Source organism: Mycena indigotica (genome assembly GCF_014461135.1).
Source record: "Mycena indigotica strain 171206Taipei chromosome Unknown Mind.scaff0005, whole genome shotgun sequence".
In the NCBI taxonomy this organism is placed as follows: Eukaryota; Fungi; Basidiomycota; class Agaricomycetes; order Agaricales; family Mycenaceae; genus Mycena; species Mycena indigotica.
In genome coordinates this window covers 935,144-956,916 of record NW_023503004.1, presented here as the reverse complement: position 1 = coordinate 956,916, position 21,773 = coordinate 935,144, and the positions used below count along the sequence as shown (strand labels likewise).

The 21,773-nt window shown below is 51.0% G+C and overlaps 1 protein-coding gene across 1 annotated transcript; it reads right to left on the bottom strand.

The window, feature by feature from the left end:
- Positions 1–11,243: 11,243 nt before the first annotated feature.
- MIND_00569800 (F-box domain-containing protein) lies at positions 11,244–13,143 on the bottom strand (the record flags this gene model as incomplete). The annotated part of the gene is made up of 15 exons (XM_037362464.1): positions 11,244–11,399; positions 11,450–11,461; positions 11,516–11,624; positions 11,679–11,735; positions 11,783–11,793; positions 11,868–12,044; positions 12,099–12,241; positions 12,289–12,397; positions 12,444–12,457; positions 12,513–12,524; positions 12,571–12,603; positions 12,657–12,738; positions 12,784–12,957; positions 13,006–13,054; positions 13,103–13,143. 15 exons carry the CDS (start codon positions 13,141–13,143, stop codon positions 11,244–11,246), a joined length of 1,179 nt encoding a protein of 392 aa, XP_037220385.1.
- Positions 13,144–21,773: the final 8,630 nt, after the last annotated feature.

Sequence of the window (21,773 nt, the reverse complement as noted above, 5' to 3'; positions counted from 1 at the left end):
TGGTGATAAGGTTTGGTTGGACGCCTCTGACATTAGAACGACTCGGCCCTCCGAGAAGTTCTCCCACAAGCGCCTTGGACCGTTCAAGGTGCTCGCAGAGGTTAGCAAAGGTGCCTACAAGCTCGACCTCCCCCCGCGTTACTCCAAGCTCCACCCCGTCTTCCCCGTTGTTAAGCTCGAGCCCGCTCAGGACGACCCCCTTCGATGGACGACCCGGCTACGACGAACCACCCCCCGAACTAGAGGACGGAGTTCCCGAATGGGAAGTCGAGGAAATCTTGGATGCCAGGATAAGGTATAAGCGTCTTAACTATTTCGTCAGGTGGAAAGGCTACGATGCTTCACACGACTCGTGGGTCCGGTTCGACCGTGTCTTTGCGCCAGACAAGATTGCGGACTTCTATCGGAGATACGCGGGTAAACCACGGCACATCGCCTCAGCAACCTTCGACTCGCTGCCCTTCCGTATTATGCGTCGGGCATTCAAAGGGGGGGTGATGTCAGGGGAACCCCCGCTTCGGCCTCCTTCGGACCCTCCGAATGCATCCGAGGCGCATCCGACCGGGCGCCCCCTCGGACGCTCCGACCCACCCCGACCATCGTCCCACGGCCTCCTTCGCCCGCACAATCACCGATCCGTCAAGACCCTCCCAACGATCACCTTGGGACAGAGCCTGCGACGCCGCTCAGGCCTTCTGCACTCTACGTCGGCAGTTACGGACGACCAGTATATAGTTGGCGCCCTAGCAGGCGGACCCTTAGAGTTTCTTCTCTTTGGATCCTCCCCTGCTAGGCTTTCGTCGGAGTCTCCAGGGTTGCCCTTACAATATCGTCAAGGTAGATCATAACGTCTCCTGAAAGAATGAGATCCTGGAAAATGTCATTCATCATCGTTTGGAAAGTCGCGGGGGAGTTCGTCAAGCCAAAATACATCACCAAAGGTTCGAACAACCCTCGGTTAGTCCGAAAGGCCGCCTTCCACTTGTCTCCTTCTGTAATCCGGACGTTATTGAAGCCCCAACAAACATCGAGTTTAGTGAAATAACGGGCACCCTTGATGAACTCGTCAAGTTCGCGCTGCTCGAGGGGGGAGATCGGATACACCTTGCAATTAGCGGGCTTCGCGTCGGGAACGAGTTCGATAGCGTGGTCCCAGGCCCTCCTGGGCCGAGTTACGGGCGAAGGCCTCTGCAAGGCGTTGGGACACGGTGCTCCCAGTGTGAATCTCCTCGATTGGGCGAAAGGAGGTGTAGAAGATGCGGTCGCCGTCTTCAAGATGCTCGTTGTCGTCAAGATCTGGTGGGGGACTCGGAGGGTCCGAAGCAGCTCCGAGTTCGTCGTCAGCATCGTCTGGACCGGCAATATCGATAGCGCAAACAGTGGGGAAGGCGCCCGAGAGCAAACAGGATTTGAGGAGTCGGAGGCGCCGAACCTCAGTGCGCTCGGTCCGTTCCTCGTCGCGGCAAGTGGAGCAACTTCGGGGGCAGCGACTCATTTTCACCTCTTTCGTTTCCCAGTTGATCTCGGGGTTGTGTTTCGTGAGCCAGGAGTATCCGAGTATCAAATCCTGTTTCCCAAGGTGGGTTACAGCCAGCTGAACACGTTCAGAGTGTCTGGTGTACCGTAGAACGAGGTCTGCGATTTGGCGAATAGACCCAGCATCATTGGGGGTGCCGTCGACATTGTAGACCGGTATGGGTACTGAGAGATTTCGGACTGGCACGTTATTTCCGTTGACGTATTCTGTGTCGATAAAGTCCGAAGTGGCTCCACAGTCGACCAGACCTGAGAGGGAGAGCTTGAGCGCGTTCGCAGTGGACTCAAGTTCGAGAGGAAGGTGGAGCGAGTTAACCCCAGGAGCGGCAGAGATGGTATAGCTGCCAGGTAGCTTTTTCTCCCAGGCAAGTCGGCGAATCCGAACGGGGGTTTCGGAGGGGGCAGGGGGTGCGTCTTTCGTTTCACGCTCGTTGTAGGGCCAGGGAGTTGATTCATCATACAAACAAGTGAAACGATTTATGGACGCGAACGAGGGCACACCAGTCACTTGTCGCGGGGGACAAAATCCTCTGCCGGAGCCTCCGAATGCGCCTCTGCTAAGGCCGCGGTGTCGGACAACCGCGCAAGCAGCTCTCCCAGCATCTCATCGCCAAGTTGCTGGATCACCTCGTCGAGGATGTCCATATGGCGAACATCGGCGGGGAGCAGACAGTCCCGAGCCAAGTGATTGGGGTCGCCACATCTGAAGCAGGCTCGACGAGGGGCGCCCCGAGCCCTAGTACGATCCAACTCCATAGGGATGGGAGCCGGAGGTACCGAGACGGGGGCGCGGGCCCACGGGTGGGGCGCGGGTGCAGCCACCGGGCGGATGGGGAACGGAGTTGCCGAACGGGCGATAGGGAACGCGCCACGCGGAGCCCCCAAAGGCGTCCGCGGGGTGGTCCCTTTGATGAGCTTTGCCCGCACCGAGGGAAGGCGAAAGGGGTTTTGCTTCCATGACGCTCTGCCCACTGCTGGGCAGGTCCCTCCGCCATATAGGACATGGCGTAGCGGACGGCCTTTTTCTTCGCTCGGCTCTCCGTTGACCATGAAAGCCTCCGGGGCAAGCCGGGCGTAAGTCTTGACCGCGTATAGGAAGGCACGGCCGCGTTTGCGATCTCCGTTAAACGCAAACGAGGGGTTTGGTCATAAGACCAGTTTTGAGGCGACAGTAATGTCACCAAATAACGCATCCGCGTCGGGGGCATTCGGAGATGCCAAAGGCGGTTCAGGAGTTGCCGAAGGTGGTGCGGCAGCGGAAGCCTGGGAAGCAAGATGGGTGAGGATATTGGTGAGGTTGTCTAGTTTCGCCTCAAGTGCGTCCATGCGCGTGTCAGCGTCCGGGGCAGCTCCGGTAGACATAGCGGGCGCAAAGACGACAAGAGCAGAGGAGGAGGGGTCAAGTGGCAGGGGCGGTGACAAGGGGGGTACGGACTCGTACTCCGAGCCTGAATCAGCGCCAAACCTGGCAATCTTGACCGGTTAATCCCGTAGAGAGTTTCTTCTGCTGTAAGGGCAACCCTGGAGACTCCGACGAAAGCCTAGCAGGGGAGGATCCAAAGCGTGAATAAAAGCTACGGAAATACACAGAGGGACTGACCTAGCAGGGGAGGATCCAAAGAGAAGAAACTCTAAGGGTCCGCCTGCTAGGGCGCCAACTATATACTGGTCGTCCGTAACTGCCGACATAGAGCGCAGAAGGCCTGAGCGGCGTCGCAGGCTCTGTCCCAAGGTGATTGTTGGGAGGGTCTTGACGGATCGGTGATTGTGCGGGCAAAGGAGGCCGTGGACTATGGTCGGGGTGGGTCGGAGCGTCCGAGGGGGCGCCGGTCGGATGCGCCTCGGATGCGTTCGGAGGGTCCGAAGGAGGCCGAAGCGGGGGTTCCCTGACACATTGCCGCCTCGGACCGCTGAAGATAGTTGCGGAGATCAGCAAAGGTGCCTACAAGCTCGTCCTCCCTCCGCGCTACTCGAAGCTCCACCCAGTCTTCCCCGTCGTCAAGCTCGAGCTCGTCCAGGACAACCCCTTCGACGGACGCCCCGGCTACGACCAGCCCCCTCCGGACCTCGAGGGAAAGTAGAGGAAATCTTGGACGCAAGGGTGAGGTATAAACGGCTGAACTACTTCGTCAGATGGAAAGGCTACGACGCATCGCACAACCAGTGAAACAGTGGGTCCGCTTCGACCGCGTCTCCACCCCAGAGAAAATTGCGGAGTTCTATCGTAAGTACCCTGGCAAGCCATGACACATCACCTCCGCGACCTTCGACTCGATTCCGTTCCGGTCTATGTGTCGAGACGCCGCATTCAAAGGGGGGGTGACGTCAGGGGAACCTCCCTTTCGGCCCGGAGACGCGCCCAATTCTGGTCCGATTCCGGTTCCGACTCCGGTCCGGCCCTCCATCTCGCCCGCACAATCACCGATCCGTCAACGCCCTCCCGACGGTCGCCCTGGGACCTCGCCTGCGACGCCGCCCAAGCCTTCTGTGCCCGACAGTGGCAGCTACGGACAAGCAGTATATAGTCAGCTCCCTAGCAGGCGGACCCTTAGAGTTTCTTCTCTTTGGATCCTCCCCTGCTAGGTCAGCTTCATTTGTATTTGCTTACCAATGTTCACGCTTTGGATCCTCCCCTGCTAGGACCTTGATCTCAGGCCTCCGGGGTTGCCCTTACAAAACCTCTTTAAGTGTAACTGTAGCAATTCGATTATTATACATTTTTTCTGTCTAGCCTGTGCTGACACATTCAAAAAATGATCAGGAGACAATTCAAGTTGAACAAAACACTACAGTCATTATATGTTTGCAGCCCTGCGGGACCTGTGCAGTTCATATTAGTCATATGTATTGTAGCCTCAATTCAAAATTTCAAATGCTTGATTAACACGCCATGATTATCACATCACAATCAGGGTGGATCAGCCTTGGCGGCACTGCCACGTCACACGACTTGTCTTATGCCTCCATGTCCACCAGAGCTCATCCATCTCATTGCACTCTTCGCTGCCCCGTCGACCTTCTTCTCCCTCTGCCTGGTCTCCCACGCGGCCCGTTCCGAAGCTGAACGCGTGCTCTACCGTGCCGTCGACCTGACGGAGTGCAGTCGCCGAGTGCTCCGGGCGTGGTCCGCTGGTCAAGAAGCTGTCTATCCGGCTTCTGCGCGATCTCGAGACGGATGATGGCGTGACGCTGGCGAGCATGCTGAAACTGTGCATCAACCTGGAAGACCTGTCTCTCCTCCACCCCACGCGGCGCGTCCCACGGCCGGTATGAACTCCAGCGAGGCGACCTCAGAGGAGCCGTGCTACTGGTTCTGGCTCCTACTTGATGTGCCGTTCCGACTGGAGCGTTTCACCTGCACCGGATTACGCTTCCGAATCATGTCAACACACACACTACTGGCCTGTGGGGTGCGCAATCCAGCTTACGCGTCCTGTCTCTGGCGGACGAGCCCATATTCTCCCGAATTCCCTGACTATGTCGCAAACCTCGAAGTCCTCGAAACGACAGTGAAGCCGTTCCTCCCGGACCCCGTTGCTCACCCGTTGCGTGTTCTCCAGGTCTATGTGAGCGATCTGCTCTCCACGGACAAGCTCTTGCAAATCTTTTTGCGCCTCACTGACCACGCGGCAACGCTGGCGCGGCTGAACATCATTGCACACAGCGCCCACTCGCTTTCGCGCCTCTTTCCGTTAATCGCCACTGCACTTCCCAACCTGCGCCACCTCGCCATCACGCAGGCGCCGCTGACCACGCCGGGACTTGTAAGAGCATCCATCTCCAACAGAGGCGTCCAGCTGATGTATCCCACAGCACGACGCCATCCCGGAACAACAACTACTCGCCTCGCCCAGGCTCGACGGTCGCTCGTCATCCAGCTCCGCCGGCGCGCCGGCCCGGGCCCGCTCTCTGTCGTCCTTCAGGGCAGCGGGACGTAGAACATCAACGAGCTGCGCGACGCCGGCCGCCTCGGCCACGCGATCCTGCGGGGCCGGCTGCATTAGGGTGGATGTGGGGAGCCCGCTGAGTCATGTGTTCACGTGAGACGGGCGGGATGCGCGGACGGACGGTGGATGGATGGCACTGGGATGCAGTGCGCAAGTTCTTGTCCTATTGACGCAGACGGAAAAGGACGATGGACGTGCGAAGTGCCACTGTGCGAACGCCGGGTATTTTGGGTGAGAAGCGCGAGCAGCCGTTGCTATGGTAGTGATCGATGGGTAATCGATGCCAGTGATTGTCAGCGATTACTTCTTGCCCCAGAACCACGACCCTGCTGCCGATGGACGCTGCCAGTGTCCTCCTCTCCAAGGTTGCCCATCTTCTGCAGTCCAACATACTGTAAGATTTTATTCAATTCGTATGTCACATGTCACACGACCGATTTTATACGAAATTTTTTCGTATGTCACAGCATAAAGTGGATTTTGGCTTCCCAAAATGGTAATTTTTCACAATTCCGGCGCCTTCGGCGCGCCAAATTGCCAAATGGGGAACATCATACGAATGTTTTCGGACATCAATGTGTCACAGCCCCCCAGGCCATTCGAATTGAATAAAATCTTACAGTACCTCCCTCAAACTCGGAAGTCCCGCTGTTGTAGCAGCTGCTTGCCGTGAGCGACGCAGAGTCTCAACGCCTGGCCGACGACATAGTCATAGCTCAAGCGGCTCTGGAGTCGCTGCGGCAAGCCAAATCCCAGATCGATTCACAGGCGCTGGATATACGCCGCTCTTTCTCCATTCTTCGCCACTTCCCGAACGAAATCCTGATCCACATATTTACGATGTACGTGGAAGCCTATCGGGATGATCCATCAATACGGCGGCGGAGCGGTTTACATTGGTGCCCCGGGCCCATGATACTGAGTTATGTCTCGGCGCGATGGCGGGCGATTGCTCATAGCACACCGCGGCTCTGGAATAACCTGCACATCAACATACCGCCCCTTCCGCAACAAATCCCTCCGGATTTTGTTGAAGAGATCATCAAACGCTCATACCCGCACCAGTTCAACGCACTTGTGTCTTCCCGATACGACCCTGATGACTACGAGAAGTACACATCCCCAATTCTCGGTCAACTCCTTGGCGCACCAGGGTGCGTCGATCGGCTTGCCTATCTATGCCTCACTGTGGCGACATCTCACTTCGTGGACGTCCTCGAGCGCCCTCCGCCGGTCTTCACCGCTCTTCACACTCTGCGTATCACTCAAGCTGGGCGCATAAGCTACCATAATAACAATGTTGTCATTGATGATATCATTGATATGTTCCGGCATGCTCCGAGACTGCGCCGGCTAGCGGTTGTCGTCAGGGATCATGCCGGTTCACACCACAGTCCCTACTTTCGCAGACCTCCCCTATTTCCATGGCCTCAGCTAGAGGATGACTTTCAATGCGCAATAAATGTGTATCTCATTCATTGGCTCTTGAATCAAGCCTCTTCTCTTCAATTGGCAACATTCAACTCGATTGGATATCATGGCGGTGAGCCAGGATGGCTTGAAACATCTGCACTGTCGACTACCATAGTATTGCCCCATCTTTCCCATTTGACATTGCGAGGCATGGGTGTGACCCTCAATGATTATCCACTGCTCCACTACCTCACTCTTCCTGTGCTCAAATCACTGGATTTGTGTGGGATCGGGTCTCCCATTGGGCTGAATGTAATTGGGGATCTCCAACAGCGATCGGGCTTCAGCCTTATCTCACTTACACTTCGTGATGGCATTGACCATGAATTGGTTCACGCTCTTCTCGGCAGCAACCCAGCCATCAGAATGCTCTCTGTGCACGAAACATATGACTCTGGCTTGTTTGAGACCATTAACTACAAGCATCTGCCAGTGCGCAACTTGATCTTTGAAGAAAGGCCAACATATCTTCTTCCAGGTCTCCGCCAACTTACAGTGACGATGACACACTGGCATGACCCGCAGGACGAGTGGTCAAGTTCTCTTCAGGAGAATGGTAACCAACTGGCCCACATGCTTCAGTCCCGCTGCCTAGACAAGTTGCCAGACCCAACACTATTGCGGTTGGAAGTGATTGACTTGTATATTGATGGGGCCATCATGTCTGTTGAGGCTGAAGAGATTATTGCCAATTTGAGCCAGATGGGCCTGTTGAGAGATCATCTGCAAAGAGATGAACCCCATCACAGTTTGGAACCTAGTGCTGAGTCAGACTGGGAGGAAGAAGAGGAAGAGGAGACAAGTGGTGATGATACAAAGGGGACAAGTGATGAGTTGGAGGATTCTGGAGATGATTCAGAGAGTGACTGGTATACTTGAATAAATATTGAATTGAATATACCATCAATATATTATCTCTTGGGCTGATCACTTAATCATGATGATGTATATGTGTGAATGTTCCATGAAATTAGGACAATATTATGCGCACAGAATACTCAAATATGTATATAAACTAAGGCTGGTTTATAGGAAACATATGTTGAAAGAGAACTAAAAGTTCATAAATTCATTTTTTTCTTCAAGAAAGAATCAAAAAAATATTTTGCTACATTTTGTGTGTCACATATACCTTAGGCTTTTCACCAGCCAAGATCAATACTTGAATGATAGTTTTTTCTCTGATTTAAAACTTCCAAAGAATTTACATATTATTTGTAGAAGAGATTGATCTACTGATGAGAAGAATCTGAGAACAGGTTCAAATATATATATATATATATATATATATACTTCAGAGGAGGAGCTAAAGAGAAGAAACTCCAAGGGTCTGCCTGCTAAGTAGCTGAACTATATATTGCAGTCTTGATGTCACAAACAACACCAATTCAGAGGATGCCAGTTGGCCAGTGAAGGCAAGCAAGAAGCACCGTGAAAGGATATCGTAAAGATGATGGAATTCGAAGACTGGGGTACAAGACGAAATTTACTTTACTTATATACACTACTACCATATGTTTACCATGCCTAATACAAGAGGCAATGACATCATACTTTAGCCATGCTGTGACGGTTCGGGTCGGGCCTATACGGCCCGACGGGCCCTCACCACCCTTAGGCCATCGCGGGCCCGTAGCACGCACCACGTGACGACAGGGAACATGCGCCCCAGTAGGAGGAACGCACACGTGGGAAGCACGTGACCGAGAACGACGCGTCGAGCCGTCGCCGAGCCCAACTCGATACAAGGCGATAGGGGAGGAGTGCTAGGAGGTTAGGAGTAGCACCTGGCCCGCAAGGGATGTCCGATCATCCCCTCTGCGGCTAGGAACGGGAGAAATGGGGGAGACTCAGAAGCGTCCGGATGTCCGATCATCCCTTGCAAAGGCGCGCCTGGGGCAACAGGCGATGGGGAGGAGTGCTGGGAGGTTAGGCGCAGCGCCTGGTCTGCATGAGGTGTCCGACCACCTCCTCTGCAGCCAGGAACCGGGAAGGGGGAGAACCAGAAGAGTGTTGGGGGTGTCCGATCATCTCTAGGCAGAACGTGACTGGGTAGAGGGCGGAAGATGAGAAGTGGATATCGACCAAGCCCTTCAAACAAGAAGGCACCTACATGCAAATGACGGAATTTTTTTTCAAACCGGAATTGGATACGGAAATCGACATTAATATTTCTCAACAATCGGAATTGGATACGGAAATTGGACCATAAAACTCGGGACGAGTTTCACCTAGTGGGGGGGTGATGTGACGGTTCGGGTCGGGCCTATACGGCCCGACGGGCCCTCACCACCCTTAGAGCCCTAGGGCTTGACAAGCCATCATATATTCACAAGCTCAAAGCACTGAGCAACAACACTAATATTCCAGAGAAGGGACATAATAACGGATCGCGCTTTAGTCAGCCATCAAGCCATCATGACCCGCCATCAGGGATCATGATGCGCCGCCGGACGCCCTTGACAGCGGGCCCAATCGGCCCCAGACAACCACAGGGATCAGGAGGGAGCTCCTCACTGTTGCATTGCCAAACACTCCTTAGTGTCGACTTTGGCATGGCTCCTTTCCAGAGGAATGGTCCCTGGGCTCCTAGCGGAGCGACCAGGGACGACCAGAGACATCCCCTGCTCCATTTTGATCGACCCTCAGCGGGCCCGATCGGCCCCTAGCGCCCACAGTATATAAAGACTACAGTATTACTCCTGTACCTTAGGTTTAGCATTGAAGTCTCTTCCTTTGAACCCTACTCCGGCCTGGTCCCCTAGAGCGGGGTTGCTGCGACCATACCCCAGGAAAGGGGCGTCTAGACGACTTCCAACACTCCAGGCTAGCTTGCCTCATTGACCTGAGCCCTTGGTTGGGCTGGACAGCTCAGGCTCTTGTCTCTTATGTTCACCCTTGTCCTAGCCACTTCTTCTTGCTCTCTGGCCTCAAGCTCTGGGTTCCCCTGGTACGGGCGATGGGAGGGTGCGGGCCCGATCGGGCCCGCATGTCACGCGTCACACCGCGCAGTCACGCGGTGTCTAGGAGCCACAGCGACTCGTTTCTCCAGGAAAGGAGATATGTCGCCCCTTGGACTGGCAACCCTTCTCAAGCGCTCCAGGGGTCTCGGGCCCGCAGCCCCTGTTGCGGGGCGACTCCCCTCGACCCCCTGAACCGTCGGGCGTGACCGCGTTACGTCACGCCCCGCCCGAACAGCTTGTTCAACTGGCTGAGCCTATGCTTCCCTATGCCTTGGGCACCAACTCTACTAGGGCCCTGTTCCTGACACATGCCTTTTCGTGCTGTTTGTCTCATGTCCAACTCCACGCTGTCAATCAACATCAGCATCGACATCTGATGATCCAATCACCATCTTATCATCCATCCTATCTCCTCCTTGTATTATCTTATCAACCAGGGCCAAAATAAAAGGTTTAAACAGCGAAGAAAAAGGTTTCTTGAACCCAAGGTTTGACACTTGACACACCAACTGTCATCATTGCTCCCTAGGGGGTGATGTGATCACCGGAATCAGAATGCAAATTGGTGAACCAAAGGGGAGGTTCCCTGACAAGCCAGATCAGAATTTTTGAAGACTATTTTTTGTGTCTGCTGATAACTCTATTTCTCTTGATTTATTTCCTTTGTAAATTTATTTCAGCAAAAAAAAAAAAATCAAGTATTTACTGTAAAAACTATAAAAAAGAAAACTCATATTTTATTCAATGATTTTGACTAGCACAAAAAAGATTTGATAAGAAAAAAGGTCAAGCAATATTTTTCCCAAACTTAAAATCTGTCTTTTAGTTTTCCTCCTATGAATAGCATTAGCAAGAGCATAATATTGTCACAAAATGAAAGTTATCAATATAAACAACATGACAAGCCAACTTAGTGAGTAACAAGGTCATTCCCTGTACTGACTAAGTCTATTTGAATTTTGGGGCCGATACCCAGTGGCCCCACCCTAAGTGCATCCTGTTTTGTGGGTAAACATATCCTCAAATGGAGCTTTTGACCTATTGGGTACAAATTGAGACCTAAGCTTGAGAAACATAACTTTGAAGTGTGCAATTGTGTCATCAGGAACTTGCCTGGCAGACAGATATTCCTGTTAGATGAATTTCATTTATATAAGTCCTAGTGTATCAATGGAGAAGATCCAAACGACTGGCCATGCTGCCTTGCAGCACTGGCTACATACATATACACTGATGAAACCCAACTGCTCTAGTCTTCAGAATCCCAAGTCATACAGTATCGGCAATCCCATCATATTATTACAACTTTATGAAACAGGCGTGATCACACTGACATCGTGGGTTGAGAGGCAGACGACTTTGCCGCGTTGCTCGTTTCCGTACCGGGTATACTGGTGCTTGCGTCCGTCCGCAGCGGCAGCGCAAGCCGGCGGGCGATGCCCTGCCGTTGCTGCAACTCAGTCGCATCTGATATGGCGGGCTGGAACGCATCAGCATCGCACAAACACGAAGAGAGCCGCGCTAGCTCACATTGACGAATTCCTGCTCAATGGATCAACCGAGACCACGATGATATAGGAGAATGAGAGGACTCACGAGTGCGGAGGCATGCACATGTGCTTCGCGGTCGGATGGCGTCGGCTCAAAGAGGACATTCGTCATGAATGGCGATGCACGGTGTTCTTTCCAAGGGCGGGAGTTGAGTCTGGGAAGCCAACTGTGAGAGGTTTCGCCGATGAATAGTTCGTGGGGCACTGACGAACTAAGGAGCGCATTGGAGTACAGCTTGCTGAGCGCAAAGTCCCAGATGAACTGACTAAGACGCCGGTAAGTTGCGGAGATATGCAGACGAAGATGACTGACAGGGTTGCGCTCTAGAAAATACGCAATTGAGTAATGCTTTCCCCAGGTTCGGAGAGAAAGGACAGGAACGAGAAGCAAAACTGACCGGAGCGAATAGAAACACAAACAGGTCCAACAGCGCTGCGATCGCCGTGATCGCGCCCGTCTGGATCGTCACTGGCCCGAAGCACATCAGAACAACAAATTGACGGAATGGCAACCCACGGCGGATGACGCGGTCGACATAGCGGTCTGTGGGGCCCACGCCTGTCTTGCGGACATACTAGCATAAATCAGATCGGTTTGCATCCCGATTCCCGAGCGCGGGACGACAGACCAGGGAGTAAATCAGCACCCCACTGAGAACGACATCGCAGGCGGCGCTCGCGGCGAGCCACGTGGTGACGAACGGGCGGAAGCTGTTGAATTGCGCATAGGCGGGCTGGAGCGACACCTTGATTGTTACGGACATCCCACCAGCTGGGCCGGCCGTGAGTCTACAGTTGATGATTGAGAAGGATGTGTACCGAAAGAGACCAAGGCAAGGACGGTGATGATAAGCGGGAACGGCCAGCGATGTGTTAGGGATTTGATGCGCCAAGCCATGAAGAGTTGGATGGGGGTGGAGATGGCGACCTGGGAAAGGTCCAAAGGAGAACAGAAGAGAGTGAAAAACACACACCGTAACCGCTGCATCTGTAGGATATAACGGGAGTTAATCATTGATTATCTCATTCAAGGTCGTATATACCTGGCCGAAGAACTGCACGATATAAGTAGATAAAAGTGAGAATTGAAACATCACTCACAAAACGGGGACTTTTGAAGCACTTCGGGCTTAGCTACGAACCAATCGTCAGCGTCAATGAACGCTAGGAACTGGAAAAAAACGTACCCCATCCCGCGACGAGTGGCTCGTATATTAGATTGATGTCAAATACAGTATTGGCGGTCTCCGCGACGAAGAGGAAGACCGTCTACAACATTTACTGAGGCTGCAATAGATGGAAGACGACACGCACAAAGTAACGGACCCAAACACGGTCACTGCTCGAATTTATCAGCGTGTGGACGGGACGGCGGAAAGAGTACAAGTAGGCGCCTTTTGTATCGGTCGTAGTAGATAAAGAGCTGAAAATCGTCGTCAGAAATCCTGGCTGCCCGATTGCCAAGGCGCGTACCTGCACCACAAACACCTTTCCCTCTCGTTAGCCGCTTGACATGGGCACAGAAACGAAGCGCACCCCGTACAGAATCGCGTTGAAGATGACCCCAATGAGCATGGGCCCAAATCTAGCGTGTTATCAGCCACGAGGCAGCAGGCTATAAAAGATAACGCACAAGAGCCGCACGTCCGGCGCATCCCCGCTGGCCACTGACATTCCCTGGCACAGCCGAACCTCGACTCGCAAGGCGGAGCGACGATTAGCGGGGGGAAGAGAAGGGGATCGACAGCCCCCATTGATCTGCAGCCCGCTATATGAGCAAATGAGTGGGGCATTACGGCCACGAAATTGCCACTGACACTGGCACATGCGCCGTTCCCAGGACCTAGGCCCAGCGGGACGCTTCTTTATCGAAGGTGCGGCTTCGACTTCGCTGATGGCCTCCCGAGGCGTGGGCAGAGCGAGTCCGGGGAAGCAGGTTGTGTGTCACAGTGGAGCCATGGTCGTTGGTCGTTGGCTGTTCCCGCCGAAGGGTGCGGACGGAGAGCGACCCTATGCTAAGTATGGAAGGGTGTTATCCAGTGAGAACGCTGTAAGATGCTTGTCGTCCGCGGCATGATTGGCCGCCACCGTAGTAGTCAGCCTCATTTGCCCCGTCATGCCGACAGAGTACTTGCCACTGCCAGTGTACATACCCGCAACCAGTTTCAGCGCCGTTTGGGCAGAATGCAGCAGGAACGCACCTAAGCAGCAGGACATCGACCCTGGTGGCGCCAGCCACAACGCTGTTCCCGCTGCCGCTCTGGCGGCATCTGTCCATCGAGGAAAATCAGGAGGCTGTCAGGATTTCAGCGTCGATGACGTGGCAGCCAAAGAGATAAATGTCCTGTATCCACGAGACCGACCGGATATTGCATCGAGGCCAGATAGATGCACGCGGGAGAGTCCGCGGCGGCGATACCCTGGCGTCCGCTGAGAAGCGCACGCATCATGGCCGTCCGTGAAGAAGCATGTCACGCGCGCACACGTGTGCCTGTCACGGGTTTACGGCACTCTTTTCTTCGTTTCCTCGACCCACGATCTTGAGTGGATGGTGTCCCCCGGAGCCGCTGGGTGAGGTCGGGCATGCGCCATTTGGCGCCACATCGGACCGCCCCCGGCCGTAACGTGCGCCTCAAGTCCTTCCGCGCGCGGTCGACAACCACGACTTGCCTCGGAGCCGGCTGGGACGACAACGAGTGCTGGGCGTTGACGAAGAAAAGAGACTGCCAGTGCGGGAGCGGGTGCCCATATGTGCGCCGTTGAACAGCGGTGCGCCATCGGCTGGCAGCGCTACTGACGTCCTCCAAGTTGCGTTGCAGATACTCACTCCGCTCTCATTTCTATTGTGGATAGTAGATACCGAGATGCGGGCCTCGAAACACCAACCCATCGCCCGCGGACACCGCCGGCGCCCACATCAGCCAGCTACATTCCCTGCACGTCCCCAGACTATCAGGGTCCCACAACGACTCGACCGCAAGATTATGGCCCCTGGGGGATGCTTTCGACTGCCTCTGTGGAAACCCTAAAATCCTCGTCGTCGCCGCTTATCCGAACATCTCATTGTTCTGCGAATATCCTTGCTGCTAAGTCGTACGCGTACGGGTATTGTCTACAACAATGTTGCTCTACCACCCGCTTCCTTGCACCCAACGGCCCTCACAATGACGCCGCAACGCACACAAAGCCGACACTGCTTCAGGATGCTTCAGGATGTGGAGCCCCCGAACTGGGACTTGGCGTCGAGGAAAACAAAAAAAATTGGCATCGTCACCGCCCCCATGATTGACGTGGCCGTGACGTCATCGTCGGTTTTTCGGCCGCCCCTGTCTGCCGCGCGTTGACTCACAGAAGCCTTGGCCCGCCCTTGGCTGCGCCGATCGCGCGTCATGGGACCCTGGGGCACCGCCCCTCCCGTCTTGACTCCGCGCACTTGAATGGGCGCGCTCAGGTATATATACGGCCGGCCCCTCTTGCGTGCCACGACTCTTTGCTTCTTGCGCACCCCCTCCCCCTCGCCGCTTCCACCAAATCTCACAGACCCATCCCACCTCTGAAACACCCCCATGTCCGACCGCCCGCGCCCGCTCACCACGCGCCAGTCGTGGATCTTCTTCGGCGTCCTCCTCGGTGCGTGCCTTCCTCTCCATTCGGCGTGTCTTTGCGGCTGACGACCAGCAGCCATCGTCCTCCTGCTCGTCGGCACGTGCGCGATCTGGCGCCGCCGCGCGATGGCCCGCCGGCTGCGCGCGTTCTTCAATAACCAACGGGACCGTGACAGCGACAGCGACCCGCTGAGCCCGCGCCGGCTCGAGAGCGGGGAGTCCGGCGACAGCGCGAAGTACGTCTACGCGCCGCCCTATAGCCCCGCGCCGCTCGAGGGCAAGTCGGGCACGCAGCCCCCGCCGCCCGCCGCCGCCCACCTTTCCGTGCGTCCCAACTAGTGCTCTGCCCTCGCAGACGACTGACCGGTCTGCAGCCGAGCGCGAGCGACTTCAAGACCTCTGTTTAGCTTTCTTCGCCTTCCCGAATACGAATATGAATGTAGCCTTGAGGGGCGGCATACGAATATGAAAGCTGTTGCTGTGAAGCCTGCAGCGACGACTCTGACGGACTGTCTTGTACCTTGTATCGTGACACATAATTGTATTACCAAGACATTCGATTTGACTTGCGCACTAAATGTGCACTGCATCCTCCTATCGTTCGTCGTGGCAAGTGCCGAGCCGATTGCAGCGCAGCAGGCGCGGCAAGGAGGAAGAGCTCAAGCTTGAGGTCTGATGAAATCAGGATAGCAACTCCACAAGAGACATCTAAAAAATCCTTGTAAAATATTCCAAGGTCAAGAACTACATAATCGCTGGCTAACAATGATAAATTCAATACTTCAACAGGATAGAATTTTAACTGATAAAAATAAATTTGATAAATTGGCTATTTACCACCAAGTAGTAGTACTAAATACTTGGAGTGGACTTCTGCTGGATGAAGACTCCTTGCCAGACCTAAGGAGTTGCTGATCGGACCCATTTATACAAGAGTGCCTGAGGTTGGACACTTTTGCAACAATGAACTTGTTGCATTTGGAGCAGATCATATAGTGACTAGAGAACTCCCAGTTCCGAATAGGATAGACCTCTGGCCCATGATTTGAGGCATGAATTATATCCTGGGTCTGTCAGCGAAGCTGCTCCTCGGGAATCTCTGTGCCTGGTCGGTATTGGTCCAATGCTGCTCGAGTTCATTGGGCGTTGGCAGATGCCTCTGCCGTTCTACCCTCAGCACCCGCAGAAAGACGAATGCTGACCCCGTCTTTCAGAGCCATGAACCACATTGCGAACTCGGGGCTCCCAATCCGTCGACCATACGACTCGTAGTCGTGGTCCAAGCCAAGGCTGGCAAGATATTGGCTCCAATCAACAATATTGGCAAGCTGGAGAATGCGCTCTGGGCCTTGAGGAGCAGTGACCTCTCCGCGTGGTCGATGGTGGCGAACATAGTTATCGGCAAATGAGTGGGTTGTATCGGTTGCAGGAGTAGTATCGGTGTTGGTCTTGATAGTGCTTGCTAGCGTTTCAAGATAGCCAGCAGTTAATTGACTGAGAAACAATGACGGCTTTAGCTCGTTCAGTATGGCGCTCGAAACGGGGAAAAAATATCCCCAGGAGAGAAACCTGTATCCGAGGACTTACCTGTTGCGATCCGAGAACTTTCGTCATTTTATATGACAATGTCTCGGAAGACTAAGCCGCGAGAACTTGAACCCTCCGACAACTCAGTATTCCGAGACATGGGAGTGACTCCCGACAGCTTGTCGCTTCCGACAACTCAGCAATGTCGAAGATTTGATGCCCAATATTAATTGCAATATGTCATTCTTTGCCAATTTAAAATGAAGAATCAGGGAGGATTCTACCTCAGGCTAGTCTTTACTATACTAGTAGCACTCAGATTGGGCAACAGATAAATAGCATAATGCATAATTATCCACATTACCTTTAGTATAAAATTTATCTGTGCAATATCATTGATAGACTGATATTTACATCATAATTTCTCAATGAATTTGGCTGGAACTAAACAGAACAATACATAATTATCCATGCTACCAGGATAGAATGTTTGCAACTTGAAAAAATTATACTTGTGGATTTTTCTGAAATTTCTTGGTAATTGCCTTTCTTGAAAGTGTGAGTTGTAGACAAGACAAAATAGTTGCTCCTAGGTTCAATATTCAGGGTGAAAGCGGGCAAGATGGAGTGCTGGACCAGAGTCAAGACCGGAATTGGAATCATCTCTGAGCAAGGGGGGAGGGAAAAAAAAATTAAGGAACATACGCACTAAAAAAAATTTAAGGGCTCACAGTCGGACTGACCGACCGTGACATGCGTGACAATTGCCTATCTAGGCAGGTAGTTCACAGGATCATGTGATTGACTCACCTGGAAATAATTTTCACAAACTGTTGAGCTATGTCTAGCCACTCATTATGGCTGCTATAAGGAAAGAATAGCCATAGGATTGGACTTGTGTTCACAGTTCAGGACCTAGATATGTGAATGTGAGATGTACCAGGTCACAAATGTGACAATACTTGCCAAATATGGAAGTTCATTAATGAGATACAGAGAATTGTATATACAGCCTTATATTACACTGAGAACCTATAGAAACATCTCCTTACACTTATTGATTATTGCCTAATACTTGAAAAAAAATCACTACAAAAAAAAAAAAAATTAAGGCCCGCTGGGGGGACCGACCGACCAGCGTTGTGCATTGATGCCATCATGCTTTCCCCTTGCCGACGAAAAGCCTAGCAGGGGAGGATCCAAAGAGAAGAAACCATAAGGGTCCGCCTGCTAGGGTGTCAACTATATACTGGTTGTCCGTAACTGCCGACGTAGTTTGAGCACCAAACCAGTACCCATAGGCAACAGCCATTGCGTCATTGTCGTGGTATCCGAGGTTGGCGAATCCATCCAGTGTGTTATATCCATGCCGACTCCGGCATCCGTCTCCGATATCCGTCTCCAGTATTTGGTTTTTACGCAATGAAGATTTACTGAGTGTTTCCAATTACTCCGACTTATGATCTATGCAATCATCCATGCCTTGTTCGCAACTCCTCTTCTACTTTACTTGACTTTGTTCTAATCTTATTACTTACTTTATTATACCTTATTCTATTTCCATTACTTCTCATACTATAAATACTTTGATGTATTATCACGTACTTCAGTTTGTAAATTAACGTTGCTGGTCTCTATCTCCCAGCGTCGTCTCGACTCCACTCTTCTCTTCTTGTCTTGTCTTGGTCAACTGGAAGCCCGGTCACCCAATCATCCTTCTGTGGTGTTCCGCCCCAAGTGCTCTCTCCGACTTTGATTCCGTTTCCGACTTCGACTCCGTCTCCGGTCCTCTGGTCGACACGGCACTTAACACAGTGTAACGGTAAGGATATTGCACCTATCATGCCCACTAAACCCCTCTAATTAGAGGCTAAGGGTTAGCCTCTAACTAGAGGGGTTTAGGCCAGTGACTGGTGTGCTCTTAGGATTCCCTGTAAGTTAGTGGATATGGCTGCTCGCTGCAGGGCCAAGTCCACTCTGAAAGTTAGTGGTCGTTTCTAGCCATATGTTCACTAACTTTTAGGGGACCAAAGTTAGTAGACATCTTACCTATATCCACCGATGTAACTAGGGGTGTATACCCACCCACAGGGTTCATATACTATGTATGTAGAAGTAAGTACCAGTTCTAGACTCTATTGGACCAATGTCAGGATCTCGTGTAGATGTCCACTAACTTTTAGGGAACCAAAGTTAGTGGACATCTTACCTATATCAACTGGTGCAACTGGAGGTATATACCAACTCAGAGGGTCCATATAATATATACATAGAAGTATGTACTAGTCATGGACCCCACTGGACCATGATCAGGATCTGGTGTAGATGTCCACTAACTTTCAGGGAACCAAAGTTAGTGGACATCTTATCTATATCACCTAGTGTAACTGGAGGTATATACCCATCCAGAGAGTTCATCCACTATGTACATAGAAGTATATACTAGTCATAGACTTCACTGGACCATGATCAGGATCTGGTATAAATGTCCACTAACTTTGGTTCCCTGGTCCACTAACTTTCATGGAACCAAAGTTAGTGGACATCTTATCTATATCAACCGGTGTAAGTTGAGATATATACCTATCCAGAAGGTCTATATACTATGTATGCAGAACTATATACCAGTCCCTGACCCTACTGGACTAGTGCTGAGATCCAGTGTATATGTCCACTAACTTTGCTAGGTCCAAAGTTAGTGGACATCTTACCTATATCAACCAGTAGAACTGAGGGTATGTACCTACCCAGAGGGTCTGTATACTATGTATATAGAAGTATGTACTAGTCCTAGGCTCTATTGGACTATGATCAGGATCTAGTGTAAATGTCCACTCACTTTGCTGGGTCCAAAGTTAGTGGACATCTTCTCTATATTAGCTGGTGTAACCAGAGGTATCTACCTACCCAGAGGGTCTATATACCCTCTATGTATACTAGTCCTGAACTCTAATGGACTATGATCCGGATCTGGTGTAGATGTCCACTAACTTTGGTTCCCCAGATGTCTACTAACTTTCAGGGAACCAAAGTTAGTGGACATCTATCTTACCTATATAAACTAGTGTAACTGGGGGTATATACCCACTCAGAGGGTCCATATACTATGTACGTAGAAGTATATACCAGTCCTGGACTCTACTGGACCATGGTTAGGATCTGATGTAGATGTCCACTAACTTTCAGAGAATCAAAGTTAGTGGACATCTTACCTATATCAACTAGTGTAACTAGGGTATGTACCCACCCCCCCCATGGTCTATCTACTATATATATAGAGTGATATACCAGTCTTGATTTCCACTTTATTCATAAGATAAGTTTAGCATATTACCTGAGACTAGAATGTCAAGTCCCAGAGTATATTCTGGATGATATTTACAAACCTATTGAAGTCTCATGAAAGTAGAAGGGTGGGTAGCATAGACAGATATTCTAGTATATATAATGCAAGCCTCATCTTATTTGAGTTTATATTGGACTTGCAGTTGAGCAATCAATGTACACCAATTTCGGAAAGTAAGTGGACATCACCCTAGTATCAGTGCATGATTAATCACCATAAATATAATCCGAGCTCTGAAAGTTGATTCTCTAAGCATCCTATATACCCGTGTATCAATTTTAACTTTGTTAAGAAAATAGGTGTAGTTTTTACCTGGAACTAGAACATAGATTACAATAGTGTACTGTAGCAATTTATTCAATTCGGCATGCCAAAAGGGTGGGACATCGGCGCTGAAATTAAATTTTCAGCGCCTCCTGTCAATGTGTGTGACTGCCGAAAATTTTCGGCGTAGTTAACGGCCCGGAGGGCTGCCAAAATTTTTTTGATGGTCTGATCGTTGTTTGACATTCGGCATCCGGCTGTGGGCCCGTGACACGCGGAAATATTTCAGTGTCGGAGGGCCAGTATGACGCGTGACTGCTGAATTGAATAAATTACTACAGTATTTCATTCACCCGAATTTTCATGAATCTCTCAGAATTGTCTAAAAATTGATACACAGCTTTGGGAATGTGTGCTATTAAGGATACCACAAACCCCATCCTATTTGCTATAGTATTGCTTATGTTATTAAGCAATTGATGTGCACCGATGTTGGAGTTAGTGGACATCACTAAGTTTGATAAAGTGCATTAAGTTAGTAGACATTAATGACATTCAGAGCATCTGATTATATGTAAATCGTTCAGAACCATAGACCCAGTCCTATCATGTTTATAAGCATCATTTGGAAGTGAATGCAGGTCCTCTGGTTGCCAGAGGTCCAATTAAAATCTGAGTACAATTGAAAAACTTCTGCTAACAGAAAATAATAGAAGATATGAAACAAGCCAGCAAGATCAGGCTCCAAATTGTAAGAAGGACAATGTAGGGAATAGGAACAACTACTGATAATAACATAATGTATAACACTAAGCATTCACATACAACAGACTATTGCTTAGAACCAGAGATTAGTCTTTTACAGCTCTGAACAAACTGTATGGGTTTGGCAAACCTGTATATTCCCTTAGTGTTTGCAAATTAGGAGTAAAGACCTGACAGAAGAGGATCATATTGAGAATGAGATTATATAAACCTAATATATAGAGACATATGAGATGCTGGTATCAATATATATTCTAAGAACATAGTAGGTCCTACAGACCCCTCTATGATAGTATCATCTTGCTTGCATTGGTTAGTGAGAATGTTTGCCCCTTTGGTATGTGATAAAGCTGATAAATATACAGGAAATTATAGCAGATGTAAGTTGCTTATATTAGCTGGCAACAGGGATAAGAAGGGGGGGTATACAGATATTATATATATATAATATGTCAACTAACTATGCCAAGTCTGAAGTTAGCAGACAAAGAGATAAGTAGATCTATAATCTAGAGATATCAATGACTGTGACTGCTTCAAATAGATACTGGGGGATAGGAAATTCATTAGGTGAGCACATACCTCAACTTAGACTGGTTAGTACAAGTAAGATGTCTACTAACTTTGGTTCCCTGAAAGTTAGTGGATATCTACACTAGATCCTGACACTGATCCTGACACTGATCCAGTAGAGTCTAGAACTGTTATATACTTTTACATACATCGTATATGGACCCTCTGGGTAGGTAAATACTATCAGTTGTACTAGTTGATATAGGTAAGATGTCCACTAACTT